Consider the following 21,762-nt stretch of genomic DNA (forward strand, 5'->3'; position numbering starts at 1 on the left):
ATAGCCATAAAATCCTAGTTGCCATGATATATAAGTCACCTATCTTGTAAGCAGTTTTTTTTTAATCATAAAAGCACTTTTATAAGGCTCATTATAATAGCACTTAGCCCTCGCTTGCCCAAACATTTCATAAAAGGTTTGGGCTGCGGGCACTTACAAAAGTAGTGGCAATAAGACTGTAATGTCAGCATCAATATCACAAGGCCAAATATAACTACAAAGAGGGTGTAAACGGGACTTTCCTGGTGATACAGTGGATAAGAATTCACCTGCCAATACAGGGGACATAGGTTCAATCCCTGGTCTAGGAAGATCCCACATGCCTCAGAGCAACTAAACTGGTGCACCACAACTACTAGCTCACACTGCAGAGCCAGTGAGCCTCAACTACTGACCCTGTGTGTTGCAACTATCGAAACCCAAGCACTCTAGGGCCCATTAGCCGCAACTACTGAGACTGTGTGCCACAACCACTGAAGCCTAAGCATTCTAGGGCCCACGAGCCGCAACTACTGAGCCTGTGTGCCACAGCCACTGAAGCCTGCATACCCCAGAGCCCACAGGCTGCAACTTCTGACGCCTGCGTGCCTAGAGCCCGTGCTCTACGAGAGAAACCACCGCGAGAAGCCCACACATGGCAACAAGAAATGGCCCCCACTGCTCGCAACTAGAAAAAGCCTGTGCAAAGGAACAAAGACTCAGTGCAGCCAAAAATGATAAATAATTTTTTTTAAAGACTGCAAACAAAGAACAATGGAGCACATGTCCCTGGATAAGCAGCAGAAAGGAAACAGCCTTGAAATAACTGACTAAGGAATAAGACTGGCTGATAGACAGTAACAAGTGTAACTATAAAGTTGTAAGGTGTAATTATAAAAATTATACTTAAAAAAAGGAAAGAGTACGATAAACTGGGACGTCTATAAAGCAGAGCAATTTTACCTCTATTTTGTAAAGAATACATGTCTACAAACCAATACAGCAACAGGAAAACAGGCCAGTAACAACTAATTCATCAATGAAAAGCAAATGACAAACACAGCAAAAACAAACTGCAAATCAGAATAAGTTAAAAAATAAGTTAATATACTGTTTTTCACATGTGTGACTGGCAAATAATTTTTAAAAGGTAATGCCTATTAATGATGACAAAGTTATAGGTATATTCTCTCACATTAGTTCAAGAAAGAAGTTTCATTTTGAAACATTAAGCAAAAACCTTAAATATAACCTCTGACCAGGAATTCAACTTCTTAAATTTATCCTAACAATGAAATAATTGTACAAAAATATATCTCCAGGCATGGTCATCAAAGGATAGTTATACTAGTAAATAATATTAAAATGAACAAAGCAGTTAACAATAATAGACTATTTACAGAAATTTTTAGAAAGTTTTCATATGAATATTACTTAGCATTAAAATGATATATTTATGTTTATTAACATGGAAGTAATGTAATATTAATATAAAAGAATATATATAATAGATGTTGTAACGTACAAGGAAATAGTTGAGAGATGTCCCAAAAGGAATTCCTAGGTGATGTTTACCTATACTTTCTAGTTTTTCAGAAATTAATATATACCTTTATTGTTTTCACAAATAAAATATTATAATTTTAAAAATTCAAAAATTATTCTATTAAACCATTGATAGTAGTATGAGAGCAGTATGAGAGCAGTACTTAATTTTTTAAATAACACTAGAATTGAGCTGATTATTCTGAAAAAAAAATTAAAATACATAACCTATGGCAGACCTTATCAAAATTCCTTCCTCGGTCAAATTTAGGAACTTAATAGTCACCAAACATAAGTATAAAATCATATTACTATGTCGTGGAGCAACTAAGCCTGTACCCCACAACCACTGAGGCTGTGCTCTACAGTCCGGGGAGCCACAGCTTCTGAGCCCACACACCTAGAGCCGGTGCTTTGCAGCAAGAGAAGCCACCGCAGTGAGAAGCCTGTGCACTGCAGCTGGAGAGCAGCCCCTGCTCTCCACAACCAGAGGAAAGCCTGCACAGCAGTGAAGACCCCGCATACCCAGAAATAAATGAATAAAGATAAGAAATTATTTTTTAAACATTATTAAATGAAACTTATACAAGTAAAACTGAGACTGAAAGTCAAATTAATTGGTCATTAGGACATATTATAAATAGTCATTATCTTCACAAAGGTACTATGCAGATTGAGACTGCTTTTTTAATATTCAGATCTTGTTTCTCTTCAGCTTTATGTTACTTTAATTTATGAGCAGACTTTATAAAATACTCCTATATTTAAAACAACATATTTTCCCAAATTTAAAATGTTAAATATATGAAACATGTTTCATTTTTAAAATTCTGGGCAAATCCATAAACACTGCACATTAATTGCAGTTTCTCCAGCCTTTGGTATGTTCCTTTTATAAGTATTCTGATATTACCCTGCACTTTTAATTAGGTCAGGTTATCAAATCTAAAAAAATTCATTAAAGTATATACTTGGTGCATCTTTTTTAAATAAAGTGTTAAAAATAAAACTGAGATCTCTTTAAATGAGGCCTCTTTTATGCTCTTAAATATTCTCTAGAATAACCAGAAGCAAAAGACAAACCCCTTAGATGTATTTTTGTTTTCTTAGAATACTCAGAATGAACACATTTAAATCCCAGACCAATCTCATATCTCAAAAGAAAAATGTAGGCAGCATCAATGGAGAAGAGGAATCATTCCAATAAAAATTTTTAAATTGCTTTTAAGCTGTAAAAGTCCTTCAATTTCTACTCACAAGTAATATTGTTATAGCTGCTACCCTATGGCTTTTCCAGTACTCATGTATGGATGTGAGAGTTGGACTATAAAGGAAGCTGAGCGCCCAAGAATTGATGCTTTTGAACTGTGGTGATGGAGATGACTCGAGAGTCCTTTAGAGTGCTAGGAAATCAAACCAGCCAATCCTAAAGGAAATCAGTCCTGAATATTCATTGGAAGGACTGATGCTGAAGTTCTAATACTTTGGCCACCTCATGCAAAGAACTGACTCATTGGAAAAGACCCCAATGCTGGGAAAGATTGAAGGCAGGAGGAGAAGGGGACAACAGAGGATGAGATGGTTGGATGGCATCACCGACTTGATGGACATGAGTCTGAGCAAGCCCCGGGAGTTGGTGATAAACAGGGAGGCCTGACGTGCTGGAGTCCAAGGGGTCACAAGAGTCGGACACAACTGAGCAACTGAACTAAGCCTATACCCAAAATTTACAAAAATCCCAACTTGACAAAATTCTTGTCTTATAGCACTTTGGTTCTCATTAGCACCTCCACCAGAGAACAAGTAGAAGAAATAAATAAGTGCAAGTCGAAATCCTCTTATTCGCTGTGTGATCCTAGGAATGCTACTTAATCTCATCGAGGTTCTGTTTGCCCATTTGCAAAATGATAGTATCTACTTTATCTCACTGAGGTTGCGCAACCTCAGTGAGATAAAATATATATAATGGTTAGCACAGTACTTGCCACAAGCAGTCAATGACAGCTTTTATCATTTTTCTGAAATTTTATTTTTTAATGTGTTTTCAATTATGTGATGTATTATGGCTGTAAAAAAAATATTATGTATTGATTAGTCTAGTTATTCAAAAAAATACTTTTTCTCACCTCAGGATATGAGACTTAATGCGTTTAGATGTGTTTATTCACCACATCAGTGGTGCTAGTGGTAAAGAATCTGCCTGCCAATGCAGGAGACCCAAAAGACACAGGTTTGATTCCTATGTTGAGAACATCCCCCAGAACAGGAAGTGACAATCCATTCTAGCATTCTTGCCCGGAAAATTCCATGGACAGACGAGCCTGGTGGACTATAGTCCATGGGGTCACAAAGAGGAAGACACAACTGAGCACACAAACACACAGAGACACAGAGCCCACCTTTACCTTGAAAAGTTTTATAGTAATGCTTCACTATTTTGTTCCCAGGAAAAAAATGCATAAAAAATGTACAGGATTTTTTAAAATGAATGAAAAAGATGGTGTTTTTGAACACGTAAAAGTGGAACACACAACCACAGATAATGATGAATAACCAATGTGACTTCAAAATATATATTAACAAATTCATCCCTTAGTTCTATTTCTAAAAAAAGAAGGACAAAGGGAAAGCAATACTGGGGGGCCTACTACATGCTAGGCAAGGTCGAAGACAATCTATAAATTTGTCTCATTAAAGCTACCCAACAGTCCTTTGAAATCTGAGAGAGAATTTACCTTGTCAAAACTAAGATAGTTAGCAAGAGGGATGGAAATGGTCTTTAAATCAAGCTCTAGATGGCTTCAAAGCCTACGTTCTCTTTTCTCTTAATCATAAACTATATACATAGCAGAAACAATTATGTTATTTTATGGTATAATTTTAGGATGTTTTGAAGTCTTTAAAGTGTCAGTAAAGAGAATATTTCTATAACAAAAGAAAAGTTTGTGAATATTATGTTGTTCCAGTTATGACATTAAAAGAATCAGCCTCCAAGTGCCCATTCAACAAGATTTGTTCTAAGTCATTTATCCTCAGTAGAAGTCTCCCCAGCTACTCCTTTTCAGTTTTTCTCTTCATTGCTACCCACTCTGGAATATCACTTTCATTCCTTTGTTTTAGGTAGAAAGTCTCTACATCAAATAGATGGCTATTCTTAAGCACCGCCAAACTTTATTAAAACAAAAAATACCTTATCTTCCTCCTCTACCCTCTGTTCAGCAATTACCACAGCTCAGCATTTATGGAGAAGACCAAGCACAATTCCTCATATCATAGTTTAAAAGCAAACAAGATTCTGAACTACTAACTTCACTAGGAAATTAATACTATGCAAAATGCCTTGTTCATTGTATTGAGATCCTGACTAAATGTTATTCTTATTTCTGTTAGAAGTAACTATGTCACATAACCAGGCTCCATCATGTGCCTATAATCAGATCTGGAATAACATCCTACAAATATCCCAAAGACCAAGAATGGATTTATTAATCAGGGCAATAACGCTAAAACAGTCTTAGAGGCAAGCACATAGTAGGGTTTTAAAACATTTATCAGTATAGAATTGATTATGTAAGCTTGTATGTGTTGAGTGCATGTGCTAAGTTGTGTCCAACTCTGCAACCCATGGACTGTAGCCCACCAGGCTCCTCTGTCCATGGAATTTTCCCTGCAACAATACTCAGTGGGTTGCCATTTTCTCCTCCAGGGGATCTTCACCACCCAGGGATCAAACTCACACTCTTCCATTGCAGGCAGATTCTTTACCAGAGCTATCAGGGAAGCCATACATAAGCTTGATTAGAATAATTAGTAGTTTTCTTTTATACCCAAATCATTTACCTATAAAATCTTTAATGTGGCCTGAGGTTTCTTAAGGGCAACAGGGAAAAAGATATATCATTAGCCATGATATCAGAAGAGTATGCAGGATATTTTACAACCCCTACTCCATTACAGCTGTTAATTTTTAAAACATGTTAATATTTCATATCTGTATATAAAGACAGTAACTGTTTCCTGCCAATAAAAAGTTATATAGCTTGGCACTTCTGTGCTTGTATGTATATTTTATTTTGTTTTGACTTTTAAGGTCTTCCTAGTTCAGAACGTCACAGATCAGCCACTCTCTTTCTTACAATAACAAATAATCCTTCATCCAGGTAGCTGATATGGTATAGATGCATTTGCTTTTTATTTGCTACCAGAACAAGTTACCACAAACTTAGAAGGCTGAAAACTACAAATTTATTATCTTCCAGTTCTGAAGGTTAGAAGTCTCAATGGGACTCAAAATGAGTCTCAACAGGAGAGAATCAAGGTGTTACCATAGCTACATTCCTTTCTGGAAGTTCTAAGGGAGATACCCTCTCCTTGCTCATTCATTATGTGGGCAGAATTTAATTCCTTCAGGTTGTAGCACTGAGGCGCCCATTTCCTTGCTGTCATCTGGGGGCAGTTCCCAGCTACCAGAGGACATCTGCATGTCCATGCCTCCCTTCCTTTAATTTCAAAGCCATCTACGGTAGGTTAAGTACTTTCACACTTCAAATCTCTCCAGCCTCCTCTTCTACCATTCCATTTCTCTGGCTCACTCTTCTGGTTTCCGCTTTCACGTTAAAAAACTGAAGTATTTAGAATGGTCCCATCTGGATAATCAGAGTAATCTCATCTCAAGGTCCACAGGAAACTACATCTGCGAAGTTCCTTCTGCCATATAAGGTACTATATTCACAGGTTCTAATGAGTAAGATAAAACTATCTTTGAGGAGACGCATTATTGTGCCTACTATACAACCGATTTCTCTGGTGGCTCAGATGGTAAAAAATTTGCCTGTAATGCAGGAGACCTAGGTTAGATCCCTGGGTTGGGAGGATCCCCTGGAGAAGGAAATGGCAACCCATGCCAATATTCTTGCCTAGAAAATCGCATGGACAGAGGAGCCTGGAGGGCTACAGTGCATGGGGTCACAAAGAGTCGGATACAAATAAGCAACTAACACTTTCACTTTCACCATACAGCACCATACTTGTTGAACTGCACTGACTTAAAGCAAGGAACAAAAGAGCATGTCACCATCTTTTGGCTAAATAAAAAAAAAACTTCCTAGACTAAAATACAGAGTTCAAAATACTCAGCAATCTTCATCAAATACTACCATTATCAAAGAATCCATCAACTTAGATAGACATCACTAAATCCTTATCTCTTCTTAAATGGAAAAAAACTAAGTATCTTTTAACAACTCAACAACAAAATATCTAACTATCTTAACAACATACTCAAAGCCAACCATATTTCTCACTGTGAAATAGCACTGGTTTCTACCACTCTCTGGCTTCACTTTCTTGATGTTCCACAAATCTTTATCTGGAAGAAAGCTTCCCACAAAGCTAAAGACAATCTGAAAGATACATAGGGTTAAATGAAAACTTCTGGAAAGCATGACATTTTTTTATAGCACAGAAACAAAAATCAATTTGTTAAAATAGTGGTAAGACCTATCAGTGCAAGACACAACCATCCAAAAACTTAGAATCCTCATATTAAATATATCTGAAGACTAGAGAAAGGGTGTTGCTACTTTTAAACTAGCTTTGGCTAAAAGGAAGAATAACTTCTACGGGTATAGTTCTTCTGTTTCTCTTCTAAGTAAATGAAAGACTGGCCTCAGAGAACTTGCCTTAGAGAACTGACTTATCTTAGTTAAACAGACAGAAAAAAGATCCCATAAAACTTAAAGCAAAAATTTTCACACAATATGTCATCCTTTCAAAACAGAGTAATAACTTTTAATAGTAGTAGACTCCAAAAGGCAAAGTAAAGATAAAATGACTTGGCAACTTTATTGTTCTATATTTGCACATTACTTAAGACTCCATGAATCATTCTTGTATCCATTCATTCCTTGGGAATACAGAGATTTTGTATACATAAAATTCAAGTCTGCACTGAACATTAATCATACCAAAAAAACCTCTAATCATATTTAAAAAACTAATATGAATGCATGGATTCTCAACCTACACAGATTTTTATCAAAGTGATTCAAATTTACAAAGCTCATCTGACTTTATGGACTTTGACTGCATATGCATAAAAGGCAAATACAAATTATTTTAGTCTAGCTTTCACTAATGGCAGAGTAAACTGGTCAAGTATAGTTTCCTACAGATAATTTCTAAACCTAGATAAGCCATTTTATGTCTTTATTTTGTAATTGCAAGAAAACTGCTTTACAATGTTGTGTTGGTTTCTGCTCTACAACAACACAAATCAGCCATAATCATACATATATCCTCTCCCTCTTGAGTTTCCCTCTCCTCTTCCAATCCCACCCCTCTAGGTCAAAACAGTGTTATACAGAAACAGCTATCTGTTTCTCCAGCTATCTGTTTTACACATGAGAGTGTACAGATGTTGATGCTATTTTCTCCATTCATCCCACTCTCTCCTTCCCCTACTGTGTCTACAAGTCCATTCTCTACATCTGCATCTCTATCCTTTCCCTGCAAACAGGTTCATCATCACCACTTTCCTAGATTCCAGATATATATGACTTAATGTATGGCATTTGTTTTTCTCTTTCTGACTTACTTCACTCTGTGTAACAGGCTCAAGGTTCATCCACCTCACTAGAACGACTCAAATGCCTTTTTCATAGCTGAGTAGTATTCTGCTACTATTGCGCTATTTCAAATCCTAAAAGATGATGCTATAAAAGTGCTGCACTCAATATGCCAGCAAATTTGGAAAACTTAGCAGTGGCCACAGGAATGGAAAAGGTCAGTTTTCATTCCAATCCCAAAGAAAGGCAATGCTAAAGAATGCTCAAACTGCACAATTGCATTCATCTCACATGCTAGCAAAGTAATTCTCCAAGCCAGGCTTCAACAGTACATGAACCCTGAACTTCCAGATGTTCAAGCTGGATTTTAAAATGGCAGAGGAACCAGAGATCAAAATGCCAACATCCACTGGATTATCAAAAAAGCAAGGGAGTTCCAGAAAAACATCTATTTCTGCTTTATTGACTATGCCAAAGCCTTTGACTGTGTGGATCACAATAAACTGTGGAAAATTCTGAAAGAGATGGGAATACCAGACCACCTGACCTGCCTCTTGAGAAATCTGCATGCAGGTCAAGAAGCAACAGTTAGAACTGGACATGGAACAACAGACTGGTTCCAAATAGGAAAAGGAGTACGTCAAGGCTGTGTCTTGTCACTCTGCTTATTTAACTTATATGTAGAGTACATCATACAAAATGCTGGGCTAGAGGAAGCACAAGCTGGGCTCAAGACTACGGAGAGAAATATCAATAACCTCAGAGCTGCAGATGACACCACCCTATGGCAGAAAGTGAAGAAGAACTAAAGAGCCTCCTGATGAAAGTGAAAGAGGACAGTGAAAAAGTTGGCTTAAAGCTCAACATTCAGAAAACAAAGATCATGGCATCCAGTCCCATCACTTCATGGAAAATAGATAGGGAAACAATGGAAACAGTGAGAGATTTTATTTTCTTGGGCTCCAAAATCACTGCAGATGGTGACTGCAGCCATGAAATTAAAAGACGCTTGCTCCTTGGAAGAACAGTTATGACCAACCTAGACAGCATATTAAAAAGCAGAGACATTACTTTGTCAACAAAGGTCCGTCTAGTCAAAGCTATGGTTTTTCCAGTAGTCATGTGTGGATGTGAGAGTTAGACCATAAAGAAAGCTGAGCACCAAAGAACTGATGCTTTTGAACTGTGGTGTTGGAGAAGACTCTTGAGAATCCCTTGGACTGCAAGGAGGATCCAACCAATCAATTCTAAAGAAAATCAGTCCTGAATATTCATTGGAAGGACTGATGCTGAAGTTGAAACTCCAATACTTTGGCCACCTCATGCGAAGAGCTGACTCATTGGAAAAGACCCTGATGCTGGAAAGATTGAAGGCAGGAGGAGAAGGGGACGACAGAGGATGAGATGGTTGGACAGCATTACCGACTTGATGGACATGAGTTTGAGTAAGCTCCGGGAGTTGGTGATGGACAGGGAGGCCTGGCGTGCTGCAGTCCATGGGGTCACAAAGTGTCAGACCCATCTGAGAGACTGAACTGACTGAATATTCCACTGCATACCTGTGCCACATCTTATTCACCTGTAGATGAACTCTAGGTTGTTTCCATGTCCTGGATATTGTAAACACTGTTGCAATGAACACTGGGGTACATGTATCTTTTAGAACGGCAGGTTCCTCAGGGTATATAACCAGTAGTGGATTGCTGGGTCATATGGTAGGTTTATTACTAGTTTTTTAAGGAAGCTCCATACTATTCTCCATAAAGACTATTTCAGTTTACATTCCTACCAACAGTGTAAGACAGTTCCCTTTTTACCACATCTTCTCCAGCATTTATTGTTTGTACATTTTTTGATGATGGTCATTCTGACTAATGCAAGGTAATACCTCACTTTGGTTTTGATTTCCATTTCTCTAATAGTGGTGTTGAGCATCTTTTCAAGTGTTTATTGGTCTAGACAAGCCATTTTAAAAAACACTTCGTTGAAGGCCCTGGAAAGAGACCAAAGGGAGGAACATACCATAGGAAGGGTTACATTTAAAATACATAAATTGCAAAGGGTGAGAGTTCTAAGTTTGGGCTTTTTTGCCTAAGAGCACTGACTGCCATTACTGCCATCGACTCCCATTCCAATGCCCATAGCTCTTGCAGCAGGAAACTACATGTTTACAGTCCAGAGATGGTAGAGAACATGTATTAAGGTAAACAGATTAGCTATAAATTTAGAAACAAAAATCCTAAAAAGAAAAGACCCACACCAGGAACAAGACCCAAATTCCTTTTAATAGCTTACCATTAAAATAACACATGTGGGTGAGAAGGATCCAGGAGGATGCAGGGAAAAGCAAGCAAAAATCAGAGGGGTGTGTACCCTTACAATATGGGCAAGACATGTGAGTTTAGTCCATCTTTTAGATTGATCATTCATGCCATGTCCTCAGTCTCTCCATCATGTCTGACTCTTTGCAACACAATGGACCACAGCCCACCAGGCCTCTCTGTCCACGGGATTTCCAAGGCAAGAAAACTGGAGGTTGCCATGCGCTCCTCCTGGGGATTTTCTCAACCCAGGGATTGAACTCATGTCTCTTGTGTCTCCTGCATTGGCATATGGGTTCTTTACCACTAGCACCATTTTTGAATCCCCTTTTCAGACTGATAGTTGTCTCCAAACACTACATAGCTCAAGCAGCAAAAACCTGGAGCCTTACTATAACTTGAGGTATCACAGGACAGAGCTCAGAGGTGAAAGAGCACCTGGAAATTTAGGAAGGAAAATTTGAAGGAAAAAAAGAAACACAAAAGTTGAGGCCCATGATCTTAGCATCAACTCTGCCAAAATTCCTGGTGACATCTAAATAGAGGTACAAGGGAGATCTGTAAAGTACCAGGTTAATAAAGCAATAGCTATAAACCAAAAGAACACAGCAGAGATGAAGATCACAGTACAGAAAGAAGACTGTGCAGTGTGAGATCAACAAGTTAACTGCCAGTTGTAAGAATAACAACAGAAAAGCAATCCTCACAGAACATAAAAGAATCTAAAGTGACAAGTATATTATCCACAATGTCCAGTTTTCAACCAAAAATTACTCCATATGTTGGGTCAATGGTACAAAATAGACAGCCTAGAAATAAATCCACATATCTACTTTTGACAAAAGAGATAAGAACACACAATGGGAAAAAGACAGTTTCTTCAGGTAAATAAATGTAGAATACCTTATATCATATACAAAAATAAGTTCAAAATGGCTTGAAGAAAAATATAAGACACTATACCATAAAACTCCTAGAAGAGAACATAGGCAAAACACCCTCTGACATCAATTCTACCAGTGTCTTCCTAGGTCAGTCACCCAGTACAACAGAAATAAAAGCAAACAGGGCCTTCTCTGGTGGTTCAGTGGAGAATCCGCATACCAGTGCAAGAGGCACAGGTCTGATCCCTGATCTGTAAGGCTCGCACATGCCACAGAGCAACTGGGACCATGGACCACGACTGTTGAGCCTGTGCTCAAAAGCCCATGTGCGGCAACTACTGAAGCCCCCATATCCCTAAGCCCATGCTCTGCAACAAGAGAACCACTGCATTAAGAAGCCCACACACAGCAACTAGAGGGTAGCCCCCACTCTCCACAACTAGAGAAGAGCCCACACAGCAACAAAGATCCAGTACAGCCCAAGAAAAGAATTTTTAAAAATAAATAAATGGAAAATAAACTTTTAAGCTTTTGCACAGCAAAGGAAACGATTTAAAAAAAAAAAAGAAAGAAAAGAAAACCTACAAATTGGAAAAAATTATCTGCAAACAATGCAACCGACCAGGGCTTAATTTCCAAAATATACAAACAGCTCATACAACTCAAAAACAAAAACCCAAACAATCCAATCAAAAAAACAAGCAGACGATCTAAACACAATTCTCCAAAGAAGACACACAACTGGTCAACAGGCACATGAAAAGATGCTCAACATCACTAATTAATTTTTTTTTAAATGAGAAATGTAAATCAAAACTACAATGAGCTGTCACCTCACATTGGTCAGAGGGGCCATCAAAAAGTCTACAAGTAACAAATACGGGAGAGGGTGTGGAGAAAGGGAATCCTTCTACACTGTTGATGGGAATGTGAATTGGTACAACCACTATAGAGAACTGAATAGAGGTTCCTCAAAAAACTAAAGTTGCCATATGATCCAGCAATCCCACTCCTGGATATTTATCCAAAGAAAAGTATAATTAAAAAGGTACATGTACCCCAATGTTCACAGCAGCAATATTTACAATAGCCAAGACATGGAAGCAACCTAAATGTCCACTGACAGAAGAATGGATAAAGATGCGGTGTATATATACCCAAAGAAATACTACTGGGTAAAGAAAAACAGAAATAATGCCATTTGCAGCAATACAGATGGACCTAAAGAATACCACACTAAGTGAAGTCAGAAAGAAAAAAGATAAACACTGTGTCACTGATATTCAGAATCTGAATCTGAAATACAACACAAATGAATTCATTTACAAAACAGAAACAGCCTTGTAGACACAGAAAACAAACTAATGAAAAAAAATAATAATAATAATGAAAAAAACAAACAAACAAACAAACTAATGGTGACCAAAAGGGAAAGGGGAGGGCAGAAGGATAAAGTAGGAGTTTGGGATTAGCAAATATAAACTACCATATATAAAATATATCAATAGCAAGGTCCTACTATATAGCACAGGGAACTATATTCAGTATCCTGTAATAATGGAAACCATAATGGAAAAGAAAGTTAAAAAGAATATATTATACATATAAAACTGAATCATTTCTCTGTACACCAGAAACTAACACAATATTGTAAATCAACTATATTTCAGTAAAGAAAATTACTCCACATGCAAAGAAATGGGTGTACATAATCCATACTCAAGGGAAAAAAATTAAAAGGCAGACCATAGGAATTGACTCTGCAAGTGGGCTCACACGAGATTTGGTAGACAATGACTTCAAAACACCTGATTTCCCCTGAAGTAATTCAACATAAATATTAAGTAGATTGTGCTGAAGATGCATGTTGTAATCCCTAGAGAAATTTCTACAAAAAAATAATGCAAACCTATAGCTAAAAAGTTCAGAGAAAAACTAAAACGGAATATACAAAGCTATCTGATGAACACACACACACACACACACAAATTCCAACAAAGAAAAGCCCAGGACCAGATAGTTGCACTGCTGGATTCTAAAAAACATCTGAAAAAGAATAAAAACCAAACACTTCCCAAACCGTTCTAAAAACTGAAGAGAAGGGAATACTTCCAAACATCAAAGCCAGACAGAGATACTACAAGAAAAGAAAACTGCAGGCCAATATCTCTTATAAATACAGATGTGGGAATTCCCTGGTAGCTCAGCGGTTAGAACTCCACAATTTCACCTCGGGGGGAGGAGATGGGGGGTATGTTTGATCCCTGGTCAGGGAACTAAGGTACTGCAAGCTGCACAATGCAGTCAAAAAAAAAGGGGGGGGGGCAGGGAAAAAGAGAAAAGAACAGATTGGGAAACCTGGAAAGATAGAAGAAAGGGGAAAATAAGGATGATGAGAGAAATGAAAGAAGGGAGAAAATCTGGTAAGACTACATGAGTGAACATATAAGGACCATACTAATATAAAGTATTACTATTATTAATAACATTCAGAAGAGGTTTTTTTTTTCTTAAGTTTGTGAAATAAAGTGAGAGAACTGAATGAAATGGTAAAGAGATCTGGAAACTTTATTTGGTGCAAATAGTTAAGTAGAATCTCTCAACTTATAAGTTTAGAAACAGGAATAGTGTCTAGTCTCCACCTAGTTCCTCCTTTTCATCTGCATTTACTTGCACAGAAAACCTTTCCAAAAAGTTTGGAACTTTTCAGTTCACGTTCCTCAAGTCTCCTCAACCCAGATGAGGCCGCGTGTCTCCATCTAAACAATAACAGAAAAGAATGAAACTATCAGGACCAATCATGACTTGAGCCCTGGAGCAGGGGAGTAATCCCATCCTTGTCCTCAGTGTTACTAAGCAGATGCTGCTGCTGCTGCTAAGAAGGTGAAACCTCAACAAATACTGAACTCTGCCAGAAAGGATGACTGAGAAAGAAACTGGGAAGTCCACCAACAATGTTATGTTAGACTGACCAAGTGTAGATTCATACACTGTGGAAACCAAATTAAAATGTAAGGGCTGGCATCCTGTTTTGAAAAATAAAGATCCTATCCAATTGTTCTTTCCTGCAATGATGAAGGATGTCTTCAGTTGCTGATAAATTCAGCATTTTCTTCAGGAAGCTACTCGGGGTAAACTTGAGAAGTGATGTAAAACATATAACATAGACATGCAGATTTTTCAAAGCAGACTGAATGTTATCAATCCCTATAGAGGCTGCAGAAAATTCTTTGTAAATCTCTATGAATGACCTCATTCTGACCATCATGCTTTTCTGATGTACTCACCAGAATAAACTAGCCATGTATGTAAGATATATCCCTAGATAACTAACTTGGCCTTCTTGAGTTATATGCTCTAATTCAACTGGATTTTAGAGAATGATTTGCCAGATACAATGACTTGGGAATTCCTTTTCCTCAAAGGGACATTATTTCAGTTTTAATATAATTAATATGAAAATAATACAGATCATCACCACTTACCTCTGAATATATTCCTAGTTGTGATAATAAAACTGCATTAGCAGCATTATCTTCTATTTAGATATGGTTAAAACATATATATATTTCTAATTTGCTGAAATAGATTTCAAGACTCTAACCAAAAACTAAAACAAATGACTAAAACTGTATCCTGTCTTACGAAACATGTCTCTCAAAAGATCATGCCTGCCTACTTGCCCTGTTGTTTACATAGTATTAAAATGAAGAACTCTAGAAGTATAACTATGATCATAAAAATACAATGAACCTCTAAATTCACCTATAACCAATCTCAATTTACTAAACCAAAGATTGATAAAACCTTACCATAGTTCTTAAATTTTTATATATAAAGCAATCAAGTATAATGGCAATGAAAAGTACAACAGCTCACCTAATGTTCCCCAAAAATATCAGATTTAGAAATTCAAAGCTGAAATTCACTAGAAGCAGGCTGACGCCATTTTTAAGGAACAATCAATAAAATAATCAATAAAAAGGCAGTGTCAATAAAATAAACGGTATTTGGGGCATCGTTTATATTTATTTAAGATACACTACCATTTAAAAAATGTATATACTCCAGCTTAAACATCCAAATAGGAAATAAATCCCTAAGGAACAAAAAAATCAAAAATTTGGTACAAAAATTTTACCCATTGAACAATCTTACACTAAATTAATTTTTCTCAAACAATGATGAATATTCCAGTACAGGGTGACAAATAATAAGGGAAACTAGTTTCCATAAGCATTACTTGACCATATGAAATAAATTATACACCCAAAAATACTACTTTGAAATGTACAGAAACTTTGAAATGTTACAAATAACATACTAAAGTTTACAAAAACCTAAGCTGCCTGTTTTTGTCTGGATATTATTCTTGTTTTTTGACACTATGTGATGAAAGAGAAAACTAGTAAAATAAGATTTTAAAATGCCATATGGGTATTATGTTAAATATAAATTTGACTAACATTAAATTCAATTAGTTAAAAAATGAGGGTTTATTGGTATGTGTTTTTATTGATAACACAATTATGTCTTCAACTACTGGCAACCCTTGATATCAGCATAAACCCATTATTCTGGATTTGAATCCAGCACAGCATCACCCCAATCTGGGGGTAGCTGAATTCAGTCACATATGTAAGTATTTTCCCTGGTGGCTCAGACAGTAAAGAATCTGGCTGCAATGTAGAAGACCTGGGTTGGACCCCTGGGTCAGGAGGATCTCCTGAAGAAAGGAACGGCCACCCACTCCAGTATTCTTGCCTAGAGAATTCCATGGACAGAGGAGCCTGGAGGGCTACAGTCTGTGTGGTCACAAAGAGTCGGACACAACTGAGTGACTAACACTTTCACTTTCAGAGACCATCTAAATCATTGGAAAAGACCCTGATGCTAGAAAAGACTGATGGCAAGAGAAGGGAGCAGCAGAGAATGAAATAGTTGGATAGCATCACCGACTCAATGGACACGAATTTGAGCAAACTACAGGAGACCGCGGAGGACAGAGGTGCCTGGTGCTCAGCAGCCCATGGGGTCACGAAGAGTCTGACACAACTCAGCAATCCAAAACAATAGAGCAAACACAGTCACTGAAGACATCTGCCCTCATATGTGACCAACACTGTAGCTTTAACAAGACATGTACTGAATTTGCTATGCTGAAACTATATATGTTTTAAATGCATTTAAGATATCATCTCACCTAAAGATTATCATAGTAAGTGAATTAAGTCAGAAAGAGAAAGACAAATACCATATGATATCATTTACAGATTAAATCTGAAGTATGGCACAATGAACTTAGCTATGAAACAGAAACACACTCACAGACATAGAGAACAAACTCATTGTTATCAAAGAGGAAAGGGGATGAGGGAGAGAGAAAGTAGGAGTTTGGGATGAGCAGATACAAACTACTACACAGAAAACAGATAAACAACAAGGTCCTACTGCATGTAGCATAGGAAACTATATTCAATAAACCATGATGAAATAAATCATGATGGAAAAGAATATTAAAAAGAACATGTGTGTGTGTGTGTGTGAATCACACACACACAGAATCACCCATAGAAGTTTTAAATTTTGAGAACATCTAATTTACCAATCTGTGTGTGGTTGTGGGGGGGTGGGCGGAGAGGACTGTGCTTTCGGTTATACATCTAAGAAATCATTTTCAAAGTCATAAAAATGTCCTATGTTTCCTTTCAGAAGTTTTATAGTTTTAAGTTTTACATTTAGGACTATGATCCACTTTCAGTTTTGCTTTATTTTTTAATATGAAGTAAGGTCTGAACACAAGTTCCCTGTTTTACATATGGCTATCCAATTGTTCCAGTACCATCTGTTGAGAACACTATCTTTTCTTCAATAAATGTGCCAAAAATCCATTTTTCTTACATGTGTGGATCTTCTTGGCTCTCTACTTCGTTCCATTGACCTGACTATCTCTTTGTCTTGGTTAGTAGAAGTCATTGCAATAGGTCTTCCAATCAGGTATGGTCAATGCTCCAATTTTACTTTCTTTTAAAAGTGTTAGCTATTCTAAATCCTTTGCATTCGCATATGAATTTTAAAATCAGTTTGTCAATGTCTAATAAAAGCCTGCTGGGACTCAGACTATAATTGTGTTGAATCTATACAAATAATTTAGAGAGACTGGGCATATTAAAAATGATCAAGTCTTCCAATTCACAGACAAAATTTATTCACTTATTTAGGTCTTTTTAAATTGTTCTCAATAATGTTTTTAGTTCTCAGTATACAGGTCTTGTGTTCAGTTCAGTTCAGTCGCTCAGTCGTGTCCGACTCTTTGCGACCCCATGAACCACAGCACGCCAGGTCTCCCTGTCCATCACCATCTCCCGGAGTCCACTCAAACCCATGTCCATCGAGTCGGTGATGCCATCCAACCATCTCATCCTCTGTCATCCCCTTCTCCTCCTGACCTCAATCCTTCCCAGCATCAGAGTCTTTTCAAATGAGTCAGCTCTTCGCATCAGGTGGCCAAAGTATTGGAGTTTCAGCTTCAAAATCAATCCTACCAATGAACACCCAGGACTGATCTCCTTTAGGATGGATTGGTTTGTTCTCCTTGCAGTCCAAGGGACTCTGAAGAGTCTTCTACAACACCACAGTTCAAAAGCATCAATTTTTCAGTGCTCAGCTTTCTTTATAGTCCAACTTTCACATCCATACATGACTACTGGAAAAACCAGAGCCTTGACTAGACGGACCTTTGTTGACAAAGTAACGTCTCTGCTCCTTAATATGCTGTCTAGGTTGGTCATAACTTTCCTTCCAAGGAGTAAGCACCTTTTAATTTCATGGCTGCAATCACCATCTGCAGTGATTTTGGAGCCCAGAAAAATAAAGTCAGCCACTGTTTCCACTGTTTCCCCGTCTATTTGCCTCTTTTGTCAAATTCAACCCTAAGTATACAGGTCGTGTGTATCTTTTGTCAAATTCAACCTTAAGTAGTTCATATTTTTGATGTTATTATGAGTGGTATTTTTTAATTTCAATTTCCAATTGCTTGTTAATACTATTATGTAGAAATAAAAGTAATTTTATATATTGATCATATATCCTGAAATCCTGCTAGATTTGTTTATTAGCTCTACTAACTTCTTCTTGTGAACTCAAAGCAAGATGCTGCTGCTGCTAAGTCGCTTCAGTCATGTCCGACTCTGTGCGACCCCACAAACAGCAGCCCACCACGCTCCGCTGTACCTGGGATTCTCCAGGAAAGAACACTGGAGTGGGTTGCCATTTCCTTCTCCAATGCATCAGTTAAAGTGAAGTCGCTCAGTCGTGTCCGATTCTTCACGACCCCGATGGACTGCAGCCTACCAGGCTCCTCTGTCCAAGGGATTTTCCAGGCAAGAGTACTGGAGAGGGTTGCCATTGCCTCCTTCCAAGCAAGATACTACTACATACCTATTAGAATGGCTAATATTAAGATGACTGACAGTAACAGGTGTTACCAAGGATGTAGAGAAAGTGCAATTTTCATCAACTTTGGGTTGAATACCTGGGCAATTTCAGATCATATACACTTAGTATATGATCTGGTTGTTCCATACCTATATTTTTTATCAAAGAGAAATGAAAGCAAATGTCTATAAAAACACCTTTATATGAATGTTCATGACAGCCTGGTTTGTAATAACCAAAAATTAGGAAGAACTCAAATACAAATCTACAGGTGAATGAATAAACCAACTGGGGAATATCCATATAATGGAAAACTACTTAGCAATAAAAGAGAATGAGCTATTTATACACACAACACAGACGCATCAAAATAATTAAGCTGATTGAAAGACCCCCCCCCAAAAAAAAACCCACATACAAACTCTCTGATTCCATAGAAAGCAGATCCATAAATGCATGAGAAAAAATTATCAAGGGGCATAAGGAAACTTTGAGGGAGATGGTCATGTTCACTATCTTAATATTGATGGTTTCAAGTCACAACTTGCCAATATGTACATTTTCAATATGCTGCAGTTTACCGTGTATCACTTAGACCTCAACTTTTAAAAAAAGAAAATGTACCAGCATGCTAGGTCCCAGAATAGACTTTTTAATTGATAAATAATTTTAAATTGATAACTAATTCACACACTATAAAATTCAACTTTCTGAAGCATACAATTCAGTGGCTTTTTGTAGTGACAGAAGTTATGCAACAATCACCAGTATTTAATTCCAGAATATTTTCACCACTCCAAAGAGTGGCACCCATTAGCAGTCACTGACATTTCCCCTAGTCCCTCAGAATATAATTAATTTGATGTATCAAGCCTCAAGACCTTTCAAGTTTGAGAGACTGGTTCTAAGTTAATTTTAAGTACCTGCTACTGTTTATCATTGTATTCTTTCTAATGAAAACCAGAACCATACAAATATAAACATGATAATTTCACAGAAGTTTCAATCATAGAAATGTCATTTATAGTGTACATGTGTACCTGTAACTGTGATTACTAACTTATTAACATTATTAAAACATTAACTCCAAATGTAGAAACTTTATCTCTCTTGGCTCTCCTTATTATCAATGCCAGGACTGTCCAAGAATACAGTGGGGAATGATGAAGACGTGATGTCTCTGAAATTTTTGAATAGCATATAATCTGCAAAGCTTTAAAAATTTAAATTAATACAATCCATTTTGAGATACCTCTACCATTTACTACACTTTCTCAACAACTCATCATCATTTAACATTTATAAAACTTTGGGTAAAGCCAAAGCCTCATTGGAAAGATAATGAGCTTATATTCTGCACTGCATCAACTTAGAACATGATGATGAATAATTGTGCCTTAATGAAGAAAAAATAAGACATCACCATTTGCCTCAGAGCATATGCTGTTTCTAGAAAAGATGATAATCAAAATCAAAACCTAGCGATTTTTTATTAAGGAAGAGTGTCAGTGATGATAAATATAATAAGCCTTGGAACAATGTGTGTTTGCTTTTTAATGATTCTATCACCCTACAGTTTATTTTTTGGAGCACAGAAATTAAATGTGACAAAGCAAAAAATAACAGCTGATACTAGGATTTTTTTACACTTTTATATTTAGCACATATTATGAAAAAACCCTAAAGTATTTCTCACTGCTTAAAAATTAACTTTTTATATAACATATTCCAAGCACACTACAAGTTCTATATATTCCCAATGATGTGCCTAAGCAATGTATTTGAACATTATAAACTGAAATGCTGTTGAAGCATGATTTGTGAAGGATATTACACTTCTATAATCAAAAACAAGCAATAAGCATTACAATATGACTACATAATTTAAATATCAAAGATAGGAAAATTCAAAAAGAACATAAAATGCACATCTTTCTGATATTCTTTTGGCACAACTACTTTCAAAACACATTACTAAGAGTAAGGAGACTTGATATTTGAGATGGATGTAATCAAGGACTTTCTAAACCTAAAATGGTACAAATTCCACTAACCACATCCACTTCAGAAAAATTACTGGGTACCCAATGAAAAGAAGAAAATCACAAAGCCTTATTAAAATGCAGGTGTTAGGTGGTTCTTTGTGTACTTAGAAGATATTCAAAATTTTGCCTAAAAAATTATGAACTCCTTCATCATGGACCTTGCAACTTGTTAATAATCAAAGCTGTGACTGTTAAACACTCAAATGTCAAGAGGCTGCTCTAAATGTTTGAGAAAAGAATGATGAATAAGAAATGAATTCAAAAGATCTTCTAGGCACCATATCAACATGAGACTTGTGACCTAAAAAACAGCACTTCTGAACATTTCCTCCTAGGGAATGATAACTTAAGTTCACATAAGACCTATACACAAATGTTAAAGTAGCTTAAATTTATAATCACCAAAAACTGGAAACACAAATATCCTTCAACCAGTGAATCGATGAACAAGAGGACTTACCAAGTTCATTGAGACTCTGAGCAGCTTTTGTTATCTCTCTACTTCCCCCCTGCAGTTGTCCTTGGAGTCTCTTACTGAGATATAAGATGCGAATGATTCTCCGAAGCAAATCACAGGCAACCTATGAAATGTTAAGTAAGTAAAGTCAATCCATAAAGTTTCATGACTATGTGAATCTGTCTAATCTTTTCAGATGCTAGAGATCCAATATCCAGGCAAGACACAACTCTGACCGATTAAAGCAAAATCAGTTTTTTGTTTTCGTTTTAATATCCTTATGCAGTCCCAGTGTATAGCCAAGGTTGACAACCACTGTGCTAGGGCTGCTTAGCTTCCTACTACTGTTCCTTATTGTTTCTTAGTTTATTGTTCCTATGACCCTAGGGGAACAGACTTACTAGACCTTAAAGAATAAGCATGCCCTTAATTGATTCTTCCTAATTTATCATTAGTGACTAAATGTAAAAGAGAAAGCTATTTTAAAAATAAACCTATCATTTGTATGTGACCTTCTATTCCCTTTTC

General features: G+C 36.8%; 1 protein-coding gene across 2 annotated transcripts in view; it reads right to left on the reverse strand.

Moving 5' to 3' along the window:
* The window catches only part of COG5 (component of oligomeric golgi complex 5), a 279,105-nt gene that overhangs the window by 226,323 nt on the left and 31,020 nt on the right, over nt 1-21,762 (reverse strand). For both annotated transcript variants that reach the window (XR_009600484.1, XM_042248525.2), the window contains exon 6: nt 21,238-21,358. Coding sequence is in view for 1 of the 2 variants with exons in the window: in XM_042248525.2 (XP_042104459.1) it covers nt 21,238-21,358 (121 nt within the window). In the remaining variant the exon portion in view is untranslated. The remainder of the gene's footprint in view (nt 1-21,237; nt 21,359-21,762) is intronic.

This window comes from Ovis aries, chromosome 4 (genome assembly GCF_016772045.2).
Source record: "Ovis aries strain OAR_USU_Benz2616 breed Rambouillet chromosome 4, ARS-UI_Ramb_v3.0, whole genome shotgun sequence".
Taxonomy (NCBI): Eukaryota; Metazoa; Chordata; class Mammalia; order Artiodactyla; family Bovidae; genus Ovis; species Ovis aries.